Source organism: Mus musculus, chromosome 2, assembly GCF_000001635.26.
Source record: "Mus musculus strain C57BL/6J chromosome 2, GRCm38.p6 C57BL/6J".
Taxonomy (NCBI): Eukaryota; Metazoa; Chordata; class Mammalia; order Rodentia; family Muridae; genus Mus; species Mus musculus.
The window spans coordinates 102,834,507-102,851,791 of NC_000068.7; the positions used below are offsets into that span (position 1 = coordinate 102,834,507).

The 17,285-nt window shown below is 39.2% G+C and overlaps 1 protein-coding gene across 11 annotated transcripts in view; it reads right to left on the reverse strand.

Annotated features, from left to right (window-relative positions):
* The window catches only part of Cd44 (CD44 antigen), a 90,529-nt gene that overhangs the window by 23,366 nt on the left and 49,878 nt on the right, over positions 1–17,285 (reverse strand). For 2 of the 11 annotated variants that reach the window (NM_009851.2, XM_006498648.2), the window contains exons 6-12: positions 14,151–14,276; positions 11,897–12,013; positions 10,779–10,904; positions 8,330–8,443; positions 7,755–7,871; positions 4,852–4,971; positions 3,307–3,432 (exon numbers count right to left, since the gene is read on the reverse strand). The exons of 3 other annotated variants lie outside the window; for them this stretch is intronic. In NM_009851.2, the coding sequence (NP_033981.2) occupies positions 3,307–3,432; positions 4,852–4,971; positions 7,755–7,871; positions 8,330–8,443; positions 10,779–10,904; positions 11,897–12,013; positions 14,151–14,276 (846 nt within the window). The remainder of the gene's footprint in view (positions 1–3,306; positions 3,433–4,851; positions 4,972–7,754; positions 7,872–8,329; positions 8,444–10,778; positions 10,905–11,896; positions 12,014–14,150; positions 14,277–17,285) is intronic. 6 more of the 11 variants (XM_006498645.2, XM_006498646.2, XM_006498647.2 and 3 more) reach the window with 6 other exon arrangements.

Sequence of the window (17,285 nt, forward strand, 5' to 3'; positions counted from 1 at the left end):
TACATGGTTGTCATTTCAGGGCAGAGTTAGATGATAGCTATCACATTTATTTGTTGGTTTGTTTTGCTTAGTCTGAAAGGAAGTTACAGGAGCACACAATGGGGCTTATGGTCTTTACAAAGGGGCAGAGACACAATCCATGTGTGACTTGCTTCATTCTAAAATAGACAAGTACTGTCAGACACGTGGAGACAAATAACACACACGAGCATCATTTTGTCATCTGCTCACCAGGCCAAACAAAACAAAACAATAGTAATAAAATTTTTCAAACGGACAGTGGTTTCCTTTCTTGTCTCTTTGTTTTTGTTTCACAAAATAAGCATAGAAAATAGATAACATATTACCCAATATACCTAGGTGGAGAAAACAGAGAGTGCCTGTGGACAAATAAGAATTATTCTCCCCATAAATAAAAGCAAGAAGCATCCTGGGAATCCTGATTATAGTGTCGAGTGGTGTGAGAATCTCCCTGGAGTAATTAAAAAGACTGCTTTTACCGATGGTTATCACAGATTTCTTGGACTGAAATAACAAGTTCAGAGTGAAATAGGGACCAAGAACCCCATAAAGAGCATCAATACAGCTAACTCTACAATTTACTCAATCCACCCACACCACCACCTCTGGCTGACTGACTCCAGTGGAAAGAAATCACTGGGATACGGGCACCCACCTTGGGTGGTGCCCAGCAGTCTTTACTTGCTAAAAGCAAAGACATGCAAGATCTCTGTTAGAGAAAAATGTGTGGCTGATTCTGTTACCCAGATTTCAAAGAACAAAGACCAATTACCCACAATCAAAATTTTAAATGGATGCCCAGCAAGAAAAAGACCTTGTCTACAGAGGGTCTGCAGTCACTCTTGTTCATTTTTCCTTTTATAAGTAAAATTCTTAGAGAACTATCATGCATGGTGGAAGCACAGTAAAGAATCTGCTGATGTGACAGATCCATGATATGGTTAAGATTTGTTTTGTAGCAGAGAGGGAGGGAGAGAGAGAGAGAGAGAGAGAGAGAGAGAGAGAGAGAGAGAGAGAGAGAGAGAGAGAGAGAGAGAGAGAGAGAGAGAGGAGAGAGAGAGCATCCAGAGGCATCTGGAAGAGTCCAGAGCATGGCCATCAAATTGGGTATGATCAAGTCTAGGAAAGAGGGAGAGTGGGAAAGAATGGTGGAGATAGTGAGGTAGCAAGAGATACAGAATGGAACAGAAGTGCCAGAGTAAGTAAGTATGGGAACAGTAGAGAATAGCATAGAATTAGGAAGGTGAGTAGCTGGAGGAGGGAAGGGCCATGGAACTGAGATGTGGGCTTTGAAATGTTGTAAGAGGTACTTGGAGGCCATCATGGGCTTTGACATGTAGTCACAGGTATATGTCAGTGGGGAGCCATATGTCCCTTCTGCCAGGACTCAAAAGTTCCCAAGGAACACTAGCCTTCATTTAACTGCCAGAAAAGCTCTGTCATCCAGCTTGAGCTCATTTCTGCAGATCTGGAGACCTGGAGACCTAACATCTTTTTCTTTTTGATATATTTACTCATGGAGTGCAATCATGTTGGAAACTTACTAATGACTCTGGAGTTCTTTTACTTTCTTTTTGTTTATTTGTTTGTTTAACCAGGGGTCTCTTTGGAGCCCCAACCCTGGAAGCTAAGCACTTAGAACTGTGAGCTCAGTGTGCCTGTGGCGCTTTAGTAACCTAACAGAATAGTCCCAGCCTGGCCAGTGAAACACTTTTGTCCCTTTTAGGCCACATTTGTCCAGGCATAGTGATGTTTGTGCATCCCTTGGCTTTTCTTTCTCTATGGATCAGCTCACGGGAGTCTCCATTTCAAAAAGTTCTCCACCTTACTTCCTTTTACTGACTACCCAGGTTTTTGCCTCCTCCCCCAAAAAATCATTAAATCCTTTGTTCTTTAATAGTCTCCAGGAAGTATGGGGGTCTTCTAAGTGTTTTTAGTGTTCATTTCACTATTGACACTATGAATTTTTCTGTTTATTAATGACTCATGGTGTCAGATGTATTGTGCTATTAAATGTTTTCTGTTGTCAGCTAACTTTTAAGTGTTTCTCAAGTGTAAATGAAGACAACACATCCTTGTGTCTCCATGATGCCTTATAAATTGAATTGTCTGTCTCCATACATGGTTGTTCACAGTGTCTGTTCACTAATATTGAGACAAGATAGTATTCGTAAAAAAGAAAACTATGCAAGTTTTTGCTTTACTTTGGATATCTCCAAAGTAGTTTTGTAGTTATCCAATGTGGAGATATATAGTCACTGAACTTTTAGGATGTATTTCAGTTCAAATATATGTAGAGCATATATTTGAGCATATACTTCTCTGAAAAAATTTACCCCTCTATTGGTTATTTTTTAAATGTTACATTTCTGTGATAAGGATATTTTGTCATGGGTGTAGGAGAAACAGAGTCTTCCATTTGTTGAATACTGAGAGGGCAGAGCCTATCAATTCTTGATATTTCTGTCAAACAGGCTACTGCTGTTACAATAAATGAAATTTGCTCTTAAATATAAAAAATAGTTAAATAATTTACAATCTTTCTTTCTTGCAAAACTAGAACTCATATTTTTTTCTCTTTTTAAATTGCTTAATTGTGCTTGTCTTGTGTGTGAATTCTCTATTCACAATTCATAGCTATTCTAGAAGAGCCATGAATGATCTAAATCCTAAATCCTCCAATACCACATTTTCTCTGAATGAGGCAAGAAGAAATAGCTTTAAAGTTTCCTGAGTCATTAAGTTCTTTATTCACATTAACTACTCACCAACTTTCTTAACCACTTGGATTTCTCTACCAAAACCAAAATTTATCTTTGAATCTATAATGGAGACTGTCACTAAATCCATTATTTGTTGTTTACTTTGAAATCTTTGGATTTCAAAGACATGATAGTATACGCAATCCCAGCCAGCACGCGGGAGATTGAGGCAGGAGGTTCATCAAGAATTGAAGACCAGCTTGGTCTATGTAGTAAGACCATCTTAAAGGGAGAAATGACCCACTTCTCCCTTAGCAGAAATAACTTCTACTCTTGTCAGTCTACGATTGACTGTCTTTTAATCTCCCTGCCAAATTCTTCACTCTCCAAATAAAACTTTGCATGTAGATGGATGTACATATCCACTCCTTACCAACTTGTATCAACAAACTTATTGTTGAAGACACATGAGGATGCTTACGAAAGTAGACTGAACTAAAAATCAATGGCACATTTCAAACGGAAAAGGCACTTAGTTGATTATAAGAAACACAATACATTAAAAAGTCTCAGAGGCTATTACCCTTGCTTTCTGTTTGATGACCTTGTCCCATTGGATGTGAGATTGGGTCGAAGAAATCTGTCCAGGAAACATCCTCTTGACTCTGTGTTGTTATTCTTTGACTTGGATGGTTGTTGTGGGCCGAAGCTGTTGTGACCATGCAGTTCAAACAATTATCAAAATGTTATTTGACATTTGGTCAGGGATATATAAACTGACTTTTTAAAAAAAGACTTTGTTCTCTAAAGATGGTAATGGGAACAGCTTGCTAATTCTGAGGACCAGGAGCTGCATCAGTTTAGGATGGTTCCCAGGTTTCACTTCATTTGTGCTTGTTTTCTTGGTCACAACATAGCATAGCATTAACAAGTGCTGTGATGGATAGAGGATAAGTTATAGGCATCAAGGGAAGATGAAGTAATTCTCGACACATGCTGCCACAGTCTCCTAAAGAAGGAGGTGTAAGAACTCAAGTGCATGATGTCACTCCGAGACAAGCACATCCCACAGCGAAAGGCACAATGAGCGGGCGGTGATATACAGACGACTTAAGGTAATAGCTTCCCCAGTGATGAGCATGAAAGTGGTACTCATCACAAAAGCACAGATGGAATCCATTAGAAGCATTGTCTTCTAACAATGACAAATGGCATGTGGGCACATGGTTTATGCCTTTGTTCCATTCTGTGCCACTGTAGAAGTATAGAAAGAAAGATTACAATAGAATCCCTTAGAATTAAACACACCAGGGAGCTAGTCACCACACCCGCTGTTCTACTAGTGATTCATTTATAAGTTGCCATGCACTGCAAAGAAATTATGCATCAGATTCTATATTGCAGATGGAAACACGGAGACATTTCCCACTGATACCAAGTGATAACATGGAATTCACACGCTTTGCAGAGCAGGGTGAATCCCAATGCTTAATCATGCAGACAAAGGAATCATGTACTGGAGCTTGCAGAGACATGTTATCATCCAGCATCCTTCAGAGATGATAGATTTAAGCCTGATTCCTACTACCCCACAGTTGCAGAATAGAGAAGATGGCTTATTTGTAAATGTGATTAAACAGTAGTATATTTGAGGAGATATGTAAGAGACAGGTAGGAACAAAAGATTTGATGACATCACATAGGTGTCTTTTTTATTGTAATGTATGGATCTAGTCCCCCAACTATAGGTTTTTTATAACATTTTTATAAACCTATCGTTTCACATAAATATAAGGGAAAGGCATAGTCTTGTTATTTAGTGAATGGGTTTTACAAAGCAGAAAGAGGATTTTAATTGGATAGGAGCTCTGTCATTATCTCACTGATACCTCAAATGAAATATGAAAGACACTCTTAATAGACTATTTCCTTTGTGTGCTTCTATCTATGCCTGGCTAGGTAGCTTTTTAGGAGCATTTAGATTCTGGATCTGTGTTTACTTCAACATGATGTATTAAGAAATAGACTACCTCCTTCAGTGTTTTTTTGTGTGTGTGTGCAATATCTTCAATGTCTAGCACTGAACTCAGAAGGTAGTTTCCACCCACATTGTGAAACCCTCCATTACCAGTTGTCCCTTCTGTCACATGGGAGTCTTCACTTGGGGTAGGGGGGTTCTTCCCCTGCCATCCGTTCTGAAACCACGTCTCCTGCTGGGTAGCTGCTGCTTCTGCTGTACTATTAGGAGCTGCCCAGGCGAGAGGAGAATGGTGATGATGAGCCGTGCTATCCAGTTTCTTAACAAACCCTCTGATATGTCTTTCTACATTACAGGTAGAAATCAAAAGATAGATGGTAGATAGATAGATAGATAGATAGATAGACAGATACATACATACATATGTACATGATACTACAAATAAACATACATAGATGATAGATACAGAATACATAGATATAGATAAAAGATAGGTAGATAGATAGATGCATACATACATAGATGATGATGGAGGACAGATAGATACATACATACATACATAGATGATAATAAATTGTTGATAGATATATACTCACATAGATGATTGATTGATAGATATATAAATATATACATACATAGATGGTAGATGAATGGGCAATACATACATACCTACACACATACATTCACAGATATATAGATAGATAGAGAGAGAAAGATAATAGTAACCAGTTACTAATATTCTGAAAGGTAGATTCTAGAACTACAACATGCAACCTGTTAATTTTTCAGATGGGAAAACAAGTTTTATTTTCTGAAAATCATGTACTCAGAGTAGCACAAAGTCATGACTAGATGTTAACCTGTGAATTATGAACTCTCAGTATTATTCCTGATTTAATATTGTCTATGGCTTTATATATTCTGACAAAGAGAGCTTCTGTTGGAAGAATAATCTTTGTGTTTGGGTAATTTTGCAGGAGAAAACACGTTATATAACAACTCACAACACTATTGTAATAGACTTTTGCAAATAGACTGCATAACCTATAACACTCAGCAGAAATGGCTGGCACGCACGCTGTCGGGATGCCTGGGATGTTACTACACTGATCTACTATGTGATTGTCTAGGGACATTTTTAATTGCTAAACTCTCTTCTTAACAAAGCTAATTAAGTGGAAGAAAAACCGATTCTAGCCAGTTGGGGAATTATATAAATAATAACAGTATCAGACAGGCTTAACCTTTCAAGCATTGTTTTTAAAAGTCGAGATGACTGGGATCAAATCCCATCAGGGTGCTTCCTGGAAAAGTCAGAAATCCACTGACATTTTTATTTATAACAGCTCATGGCCAACTTCTGATTCATCATGCAAACTAAAGCCTATAAATTGCCAAACCAAATGAACTTTGTGTCTTAACAAAATTCACTCTACATCATTATCTTAGAAAATGATGTGTGTGACTTTGTAATAGCAATATGGTTTTAAAATGGGATTCATGCTAATTTTGCTTTTATATTTTCCAATCCATTTTGGGGATTAACTGATTGTCCAAAGGGAGAAAGATACAAAATCTTAAGTTATTTTCTATTATTTTAAGTCATTAAGCACACATGTGTGCTCACAAGCTTATACATATGTCTATATTCACATTATCATCTCTCATATAAATACAACGATCCTTCAAGTGCCCAACCATGCCCTGTCAATTTCAGAAAAAGCAGGAATGTGTTAGTAAAACAGAGTACTTCCACTGTATACCATAAGCGCTGACTCTTTTCTAGAAGTTGTAATGTCCCCTCAATGAAATCATGTGGATTTTTTGCAAACACTGATGATAACTTCTTTTTGTTAACTGTATCTGGATTCTCAAATTTTCTTAGTAAGGATGTCCCTTGACCGTCATATTTTGACATTAGATATATTAATTCCAAATTTCTCAATTAGCATTCTTCTAAAAGAGCAAATGTTTTATAGTAATTGACAAGATTTCTGAAAGACCCCAGAGGAGACTGGAATGGGTCTGATTCCTAAGAGACATCTGTTTCCTCTTTATTCTTTGTTCTCAACAGTCTACTTCTTGGTTAAGTCAACCCTTAAGATTTATGCATATATCAACTTTACTGGGATAAAGAATAGATGTCTGTCAGACATTCAGTACAATGCCCAGGACTTATTACCTCACATCTCAACTGTTTCCTTGACTCTCTGTCAACACATCCATCAAACCAGGAAATCCTAAGCTTCTTTGGTTTCTAAGTAGCTGTTTCTTACATTCCCCTTTAAGGATTTTTAAGTGTATAAAAATAGTGTCTGAGTCATAACTTTAAAAGTGCTATAAGATGCCATCTCAAGGATTAGTTATATTCCAAATTATTAGGCATTTCTCTGAGATACAGATGAAAGATGAGTACTTTTCCCTCTTTTCTTTGTTTTCTTGTCTTAGGTTCACAGTCCATTGGTGAAACATGAGATTGTTTTTTGAAAAACTTGGTATATTTGTCTATAAGTAGAAAGGACAGTAGGAGCATCAGAACCTTTCCCAACTTGCCCTGGGTGTTTTAAACAAAAGAATGGTAGCTTGTAATTAAAAAAGAGAACATAGGAGCCACTGCCTTCTCACCAAGGACAGAAGGGGTTCAGTTCTACCACAGAGTAAGGAAAAGAGTGTGATAAAAGAACGTGTATCACAGAGCTTCATGGAAGATGAAGACTCTGAAGAACTGGCCACTCAATGAAGCTTTCTTCCCAGATCCCACACTAAATATCTGAAGTGCACACTCGCATCACACATTTCCAAAAACACAGCAGCTACCAAAAACAGAACCCTTAGGAACCATTAACACAAAACCAGTGTCTCACATCTACTTTGCAGGCATTCTTGTCTGTTGGAAAATCTGACAACTTGCATCTTTCTTCCTTATTTTTAAAAATGTCCTCTTTCAGGCTCTGCAGATAAATTTACTGTGCAGACACAAAAGGTGTAGCTAACAGCTACACAACATCTCTGATAAGTTGGGTACCACAACTTCAGTGCATCATCCTTCTTACTTGTGCTTGTAGCATGTGGGGTCTCCTCTTCATCCTGATACTCATGGTTATTGAAAGGAGGCTGTGGTTCCGGGGTCCAATTTTCTCCATGAGCACTGGTGCTGATTCTGTCTATATCTGTTGCAATGATGGTTAAGTACACTGTGACGTCTAATCAAATAGTCTTTAATAATCCTCTTCTTCCACTAAAGTACATGTTATCTATCTACTGGTTCTATGCCTAAGCATTATCTCTGAGTACTTACTCTCAATAAATCTGAGTGATTTCACTAGTCTGTCCCAAGAGAAAATGAACAGGTACAAATTTCTTTGATATTACTTATTATTCCCACATAGCCACTTTATCAGAGAGAGTACCATAAACCATTAAGATATATTCATTTTTACAACAAAATGACATAAAATACCTTATGTCCAAGAAGTATGATTGATAAATGACTCCTGTGTGGAAAGTTCACTAAGAATTTGTGATGAGACGTTAATTAATTTTCCCATCGGATACAAAGGTTTGACCTTCACAGCATCATAAGCTTTGAGAGAAAGTATCATTACATGATATGTGCATAGCTCATTACCAGCCATCCTGGTGGTTGTCTGGAGTAGTACTTCTGGGTTTGAATGGTTTGGCTTCCACTGGGTCCAGTCCTGGTTGTCTTCTGTGCGGGCAGAAACCCGTGGAGTACTTGCAACTGTCATAATGATGATTGAGGCAATTAGGAAAATGTTATTTCTTGAGCCTTCACTGCTTCCTTTGTACATTTGTCTCTTCTGTAGACTACGCAGCAGCTCATCTATACAGGGCTGTATAGATGGTTGAGTGGAAATGACGGAGAAGGAGAGAGTCTTAGCTTCATCCACCATGGTGCTTTGTATCTCAGTGTCCTTTGAATTCTAGCATAGAATGTCTTTGGATTTAGAACATGAGATCTTCTGAATATAATAGTGAAGGATGTTGTAGGAGTAGGAAGAACAGTGTTGAAAGCACTAACCCTCCACCAATTATGACCAAAGCTGGGAAGAGTTTTGCCCATCCATGCACATTGCAGGAACCCTCTGCACCTGAAAGTCCAAGTCATTCATTGGTATCACTGGCAGATGTGCTAACTGTAGCTCCTTGAGCTGAAGAAGCTGATAGCTGAGTTATAACATAGGAATCACTATTGTGTTAGTGGCTTTACTGGGGACAGAAATAACCACAAGAGCCAAAGCTTTCCTGTAGGTGGTTTTTGGAAGGAATGTCTGCTTCATAGAGCCATTTAGCTCAGCTACTTTTTTTCTGAATATAGACTGAACATGGTTATCCATGAGAGTCCCATTGAATACAGAACATGATATAAGCAAGCCATTCACAGCTAATGAAAGAGGATCAATATGCATACATTTATAGAAAAGAGCCACAAGTAACCATCCACCATCAGCACAACACATTGGAAAAGAAAGACATGTCAGTTCACCAATGCCGCAATAATAGCATGCAAAATAGGAAGCCTGGAAAACAAGATGCAAAAAGATCCATTTTGACAAAATCTGAAACAATATATTTTGTGAAAAGGCTATTTGCAAGTTCAACTTCCTTCAAATTCTATCTTGATACCCAAATAACACAAAATCATTTCACAAGTTAAGAAAATAATTTAGAGTCATTAACCACATTTCTAATAATTTTGAAAGAAGTTTTAGTTAGCTCAAGTCTTCCAAAGAAAAAGGGCATCCTGTTGAATTAAAGGACTTATGTGTTACGTAGAAAATTGAACTGAAATTGATTACACTCTCTAAAGGTGGGGGAGGGGAACATGGGAACTTTACCTCCCAGAGCCTGACCATATTTGCAAGGAAGCTACATCCTGAACCTAGAAGACACTGTCACAGTAATGCTCAATGTGTGGAGTTCCTTGGGTTCTTTTTTTAAGTTCTAAGCTCTGAAGAGGCATCCAGCTCAATAAATACATAACTCAAGTCTACATATAGAAAACCTGGTTTCTCCCTAGTATTTGCTGTATCATTGCCACACACTCAGAGGCCTTCAAACCACAAGCTAACTTTTAGATCCTGCCCTCTGTAGGTACTATTCACTTGTGAATGAAATCCTCCAATTTTAATAGAATAGATAGAACTCTTATTGCCTAAGGTAGCTGATACAGCACTCAAAACCCTGTATTCAAAGGTTAATTGTGTCCACTTTATGATTTTCATCTCTTTCCAGCAAAATCTTTGCCTAGGACAGGTATAGAGGAATCCATTATCTAGCAGGATGGGATGTTTTCTCTACAATCTCCACCTCAGTGTCCATAGGAAGTTATATAGAGCTCACAGGTTTGGGCTTGTTTACACAGTGGTGTCACTCTTTGCTTTTAGTAGTTAACACTACAAGGTTTTAAGGTTGTGGTAGCATCTATTCTTCCTTCCAGTGCCGTTCTGTTACATTGGTGTCCAGCAAGTTTGTTGAAGTATTTTGAGTTTTTTTCCCTTTAATCATAACCATTTTTTGATTAATAAGGTAGTTCTTGAGCTTGGGCTTCTAGGTTTTAAGCCATTCTTGTGCCTCCCAAGCTTTCAGTTTGGGTCATGTGAAACTTTAAATGACCATCCTCCTAATCACATGAGCATCTGTCCCAGCAGTCCATGAGCCTCTTGTAGGCAAACATTCTGGCCTTTCCATCCCTTTGTTCCTATCTCTGGCACAGCATGGACACAATGTGAATATTAGTTGTGGTGCTTTGATATGCCACCCCCCAGCCACACTTGATAATGTCGATAGTTCTATAAGAGCAAACATTAATGAACAGAACAGAAAGGACACAGGGTGTCTGAAACTTCATGAGCTATTTTTCCCAACAATATATTTTGGTTCCCATTCATGAAATTTTATTTCATCCTCCAAAAGTCTCATCAGAATGGAATTAAGGTAAAAATCACAGGTTTAGCCACTGTTCACATCATATGTTTCCCAAGAGAGATACTATATCATTTAGGTCCCTCAGCAAGCCTTGCATAAATGGTTCTACTGTAATTGAGTATTCTTACTGGTACTGGAGATAAAATCTTCATCATCATCAATGCCTGATCCAGAAAAACTGGGGTATTTGTCTGTTTCATCTTCATTTTCCTCATTTGGCTCCCAGCCTGTTGGGTTGGTATTTGACTCCGTACCTGTTGTGGTGACTTACATTAGTAGTTGAGCTGGCTGTCAAGCAACCCATTTCACCAAGGAAGAAAGTCAGGCATGGGAGATATCATGGAGTTCCCAAGATTTTAAGAAGAAAATGAGAGAGTAGGTTTGTATATCTGTAAACCCTCATCACTGAAGCTAATGTGTGAACCTTAAAATGACTGGTTATAATCTTTACAACATAACATTCTCTTTAGGGAGGCTAAAGAATAACCAGCAGTAGAGCCAGCCAAAGGAGTTAGAGCAGAACACAACGAAGCACAGGCCCATGCAAATCCCCCTTGCTTTCAGATATCCTTCTTATTACATCATTAGCATTTTATATTGAAGCTAGGATGTCAGGACAAGAATAGGAAGGTTTCACATCTCCTTATTTGCTGTTTCAAGACATAATAACACCCCACTGTGACATTTCTAAAATCTTATAGGTGCATTCATATCTTAAAAATTCATTTGTTTTCTTTTATTCTTACTTTTTATCGGTGTTCATTGTATGAAGTAAGGGGTTTCACTCACTAGAAGCAAGGGTTTCCATTCTGACATTTCTAAAAGGGCTCATGGACTTTATCCATCTTTAGCGTCAGACCCTGAGTCTCTAATGTGAGGAAAGCAAGGAGCTCTTAAGACTTTGCCCGATCTCAGTAAAATTTACCACAAGAGAGAAAAAGATAAATTAACAGAAATGTTTTTGCCATTTATTAACCATCCAAAAATGTTCAAAAAAAGTTGAAATGTTCTGTTATCACCAAAGAATTGCCCCCACTTCATAGTTTCCTAAGACCCCTATAAAGTATAGAGAAGAAAATCATGTATTAGTAATATTAAATCAAACATAGAGAACGCAGAGTTCAAGATCCTTCCTAGATTTGTGAGACAGCATGGTGTTTAGACTTTAACCACATCCCATAGGTTAATGAGGATTATTAAAGGCTGTCAAGCAGACATATGTTATATGGTATCTATAACTCATTACCAGGCATCTTCGTTGTTGTATGAAGATGACTCTTGGACTCTGATGGTTGAAATAACCATGAAAACCAGTTCTGGGCTTCTTGCCTCTTGGGTGGTGTTTCAGGGGTGGTCATCAAGGCTGTTGTAACCATGATTGAATTGATTGTTGAAATGTTAATTATCAGTTCCTAAGTAATAGCACCGTAAATTTTTTCACTCTCTCCCTACATAGAAAATCACCTCTTCTTGACATCAGTGGTAGAAAGCGGAAAAAAGGAAATTAAAAGAAAAGTTCTGTTTCTTTCAGGAGCCCAAACTGTAGTTCACAAAATGTCAGAGGTGGAGGAACCTTAAATAACAAGTGGTCCGTTCTTTCATCTTAAGATGAAAAACCTGTGCTGGACACTTGTGTGAAGTCCAATTGGCAGAAGAGATGTCTCAAAGATTGCATGAGAACTATCTGAAGTTCCAGTCTATAAGCTAGAACAAAGATTCTTTATTTGTCTCCTTTCCCATGAGGCCAAATTAAGACCCATGGTGAGAACTTCAGAAATAGAATGTTCTTCTAAAAACTAGAATTAAAGTATCAGATGATTAGAAAAGTTGGTTGAAGTAAATCATTTAAGATCCTCTCCAAATCTAACCATTTGTGACTTTAATGGCCAGCTCTTAGGAACTCAAGCTCTGTGATATTCTTCACAATTGAAGGTGACCAACCAATATCATTCCCTAGGAGTTCAGAGTATGATATCTTTGCCAGAAGTCATGTCACCACAGGCATGTGACCCCATGAATCTCAAATGCAAGCAAGAATGGGACAGGAAGAGAGACATAGAAGAGGTCTTTCCACCTCTCTCCAAAGAGGACCCATATATCATAGAGACATGCCCCATAATCATTTTCATGTCAAATTGTTCTTTGCAAGGAAGAGCAGTCCATTTTAAAAAATAGTATAGTAAACCAAGAATATCAAGAAGAAATGAAGAAATCCAATGACTCCACCAAGACCAAAGCAACAGACTTGATTTGAATACTCTAAAGATTGCCAATTATGTCGTCATAATGCACACAGGAATATGAAATAATAGGAACCCAAAATACCAGGATAAGTTAAAGCAGAGAAAGCTGAAGCCACCAATAAAATTCCAAATGCAATGATCAATGAGATTCGTTTTGCCCGTTATCAAAAAAGCCCAGTAACAATTCAAGAAGAAACACAGTTACAAAGCCCCTTTCTTTCCCATGACTTGTCCTACAAAGTGCACAGATACAATCAGCATTTTTCTTATACTGACATTACTCCCCCGCAGCCACCCACCTCAGCATGATATTAATCATTGTGATGGAGCAACCAGAAGAACATCAGCAGGGTTTCCTTAGCTGATTACAAGGACGCACACACACACACATACATACACACACACAGACACACACACACACACACACACACACACACACACACACACACACATCTATTTCCCCATTTCTGCAGAGACAATGCCTATTAAGAAATATGGTCCTAATATCTGTCAATATAGGTTAATAAGTGAAGAATTCCCTATTACCTCCTATTATTAGAAACCAGTGGTTATCAATCTTCCTAATTACAACTCTTTAATACAGTTCCTCATGTTGTGGTGTTCCCTAACCATAAAATTATTTTCACTGTTACTACTTTACAACTGTAATTTTGCTACTGTTATGAACCATAATGTGAATATCTGTGCTTTCTGGAGGTTTTAGGTGAACCTTGTGAAAGGGTCTTATCTCCAAATAAGTTTCAATTCACAGGTTAAGAACTGATGTTATAGGCTGATTGCCTTTCCCAACCCCCTAGGGCAAAGCTACCAGGTCAAAATACTTGAGAGCTAATGACCACATATCCCCAGAGCCTATTTGTAGCTCCTAGACACTGATATAAAGCAACAGGTTATGCCATTTCTTGGTGTTTTCAGAAAAGGTTTTCAGTGTCAAAATATTTTTTTAAAGTCTATGTTTTTTATTCATTAACCATTACTTGTTTCTTTTATTGGTATGATCATTTGGTCAGTAGATGCTTTTATGAGGTCATCTCTTCAATGACTTTCCTAAACATAGGAAAACTAATTTGAAGTTAAAGTTAGGCATGTAGGAGACACTTGGTCTTTTTCACAGGCCTCTGTGGCCACTGAAGATATCAGAACCTGATGTCAGCCAGGATGCTGTCTATAAGAACATCTATCCTCCTTAACACCTCACTGAAGACAGATAATCAGCAAAAAATTATGAGAGTTTACCTGTAGTTGCACTCGTTGTGGGCTCCTGAGTCTGAGTTGTGGACTGTGAATTACCAAACCAAGACCATATCCAATTATTTTGTTTCTGAGCTGCTGCATGGCTTTTTGAGTGCACAGTTGAGGCAACTAGATTAATTATGAAAATAGTGTTTAGTGAGATTCACCTATATGAAACCTGTGTTCTCTGTCCTAATAGAATATCTCTATTTATTATAGAATGAGGGTTTCAAAAGGGAAGTTGAGGCCACTTTTATATTTCCAGACTCCTACTATCTAGCAGAATCTCAGGACAGCATCAACAAGGCAGATTAGGGCATGAAGTCAGTGCTTCTTGGTCTTCTACTCAACCCCTCTCAATCATGTCCAGAGCCAACTCAAGCAGCAAAGTAACTCTGATGGAGAGAGACTTCCTTTTCTCTTGATGGCGTCATTCAGCCACAACCCGGAGGTCTTCAGTGCAGCAGAGCTGACAGTGGCTTCCGTTAATTTATCTTCAGACATTCTTTGAGGATGCTTGTATCTTTCCTGTCTGTTCAGCATTACACCCAGGTAGTCTGTGACAGCTGGCATTTCAAGGCTCCACCCACACTCATAAGCACAACTTTAAACTTTATAGTTGGACAAGAATTTTGTAGAGGGTGTGTACCTAAAATGCTGTCGGTAGATAAAACTTTCTCCAGGGTCTATCACTTCCCCATATCGAGATGACAAAAGCAAAGAACTGTTGAACTCTATTCAAGTTAGAGAGAAGATAATAAGAACATTTTGTAATTAAAAAAAATATTTCATTTGACTTTTAAGTTGGATTGGTTTCCAGAATGTTCCCCCATAGTAACAAAATAGCAAATGCTATTGGGATCATTGTCTGAATCAGCTGGGGTTTTAAGAAAGAAAATGTTTTAGTTCAAACGCTTCCCTGAAAATCTAGGTTATGGTCTTCACATACTGCAGGTGATTCTTGCATACCATGAAGAACCTACTGGGTTCCATGCGAACTCCAGTTTAGAATGGGAGCATCACATATAACAAATGTCAAAGGTCACGTTAGTGAAAGCAGAGAGAGAAGGCAATTACAAGGCTCCCAGGAAGGCACCCACAAGAGGCTACAGACTGCCTCCTGTGGAAAACTGCACTGAAGATGCATAGTTTCTGACCCCTACCTGGAAGTACCCCAGAGAATGAGCTAAGAAAAAACGGACATACAGAAGACAAAATGAGCATGATATCACCTTCCTAAGTGGAGCTGTGTGAGAGGAGACAGTGAAAGAAGTGTCAGCCTAGGTGTGAGTTTTCAACTTGCCCCACCCATGTAAGGTCATGTAAGATGGAAAACAAATTATTCACTTTACACCCAGAAGACAGGAAGTAGTGCTGTCCAAGGCAGGAGCCTAGTTCCTAAATTAGTTTAGGCTTCTTGATTCCAGAGAATTCCAGATGACCAATAAGAAGGAACTGATGACACACCTCCAGGCAGATCCTTCCAAAAATAACATTTATAATAAGCAGCCAGTGGGATAACCCAAGCCTACAGAGCCTGTTGTTCTTGCTAGTTTTCCCAGTTGCCACCCACTGAGCACCCTAAAGGGAAGAATGAGCTGGCTAAGCCAGGCACAGCTTCTTCCATGTCCTCAGCCAGCCCAGCTCTTGACCTCTGCTCCCCTGCATGCTAATCTCCATCCACTCCCTCTCACTGTGTCTCAGCCCTCCACCCAACAGTGATAAGTAAGCCCTTGGGAAGCTCCTCATGGGACTTAAAAGGTAGGATTCTATTCAGAAGCTTAGATAGCATAGCTCTCTTGCTACCTGCTACATTCAAGTAAACTTAAACTGGTGGGCAAACTGGCCTCTCCTCCACACCCATTAAAAAGAACTAAGCCACATGCTCTCTAAAAAAGGGAAGGCAAAAGCTCCTTTTCCCTCGAATCCTGAGCTGCGTTTTAGGTACGCTTCGGTCACTCCCTTTCTTTGATTTCTGGGCTAGGATGCTGTACCCGTGAAGGGCGATCTGCCTCTGACCCTCATAAACCTCAGCAGTGTCTGGAGCAGAGAAGACACATGATATGGAGTGAATGGATGAAAACCTCACTGACCCTGGTTTCTTTTTTTGATATTCATAGAGGAAATGACCTGGGAGAGCACCGAAGCTTGAACTGATGTACCTTGTGGACGGATGGAGTCTGTGTACTTGTGCATGTGTGGAGGCTACAGGTTGACATTAAATTCCTCGATTGCTGTCCACCTTATTTTTGAGCTAGGATCTCTCACTGCACCTGAATTTGGCTAAATTGGTTAGGCAGCAAGCTGCAGGATACCTCCAGTCTCCATTACCCTTGTTACTAGGATACAGATGCGTGCTGCCATGCTCAACCCTGAGACTCTGAGTATTAGAATGGATCTGGTACAAAATTAGCACCTTAAGATGGATTCACTGACTGGCCAGATTGGATGGGGAAGGAGCAGTGCTTAGGGAATGGGTTAAGGATGCTAATATATTTGGCCAATTACCCCTCTTCAAGTACATGTGAAACTCCCACCCCACACAGGTTGGGACTCCAGCTGTATTCAATCTCCACATGACAGATTTTGTTCGAGGATGTTCTTTTGGGGTGGGAAATAGGACTTTAGGTTAGACCTGTTCTGCTTCCTTATCAGACCACTAATTACTGTATTTGCCAACATCTGTCAAAACTGCACATTCCAATGAGAAGCACGTCAGACACGGTTGCATCAAAAGGACAGGGGACCCAAGTAGGTGCACATAGCTCGCAATGTCACCTGCCTGCTCTGCAGAGGTCTCTGTGGAGAGGTATTTCCCAGGACACTACAGACAACAAGGTGACAAACCATCAGAGAGGAAGTGACCTGGGAGGGCGTGAGAAGCTTGTGAGCGTTGCCTCATGTGGATAGATGGAGTCCGTGTACTTAGGCATGTGCAGAGGCCAGGGGTTGACATCAAGATGTTATCCTGCTTGCTGTCCACCTTAGTTTTTGAGCTAGGAACCCTCACTGAAGCTAGAGCTCACTGACTTGCCCGGGCTGGCTAGCCAGTGAGCTCCAGGTTTTCCCCGTCTCTGTCTAGTATTAGGAGTGCAGATGCACACTGTCATGCTCAACTTTTTATGTAGATGCTGAAGA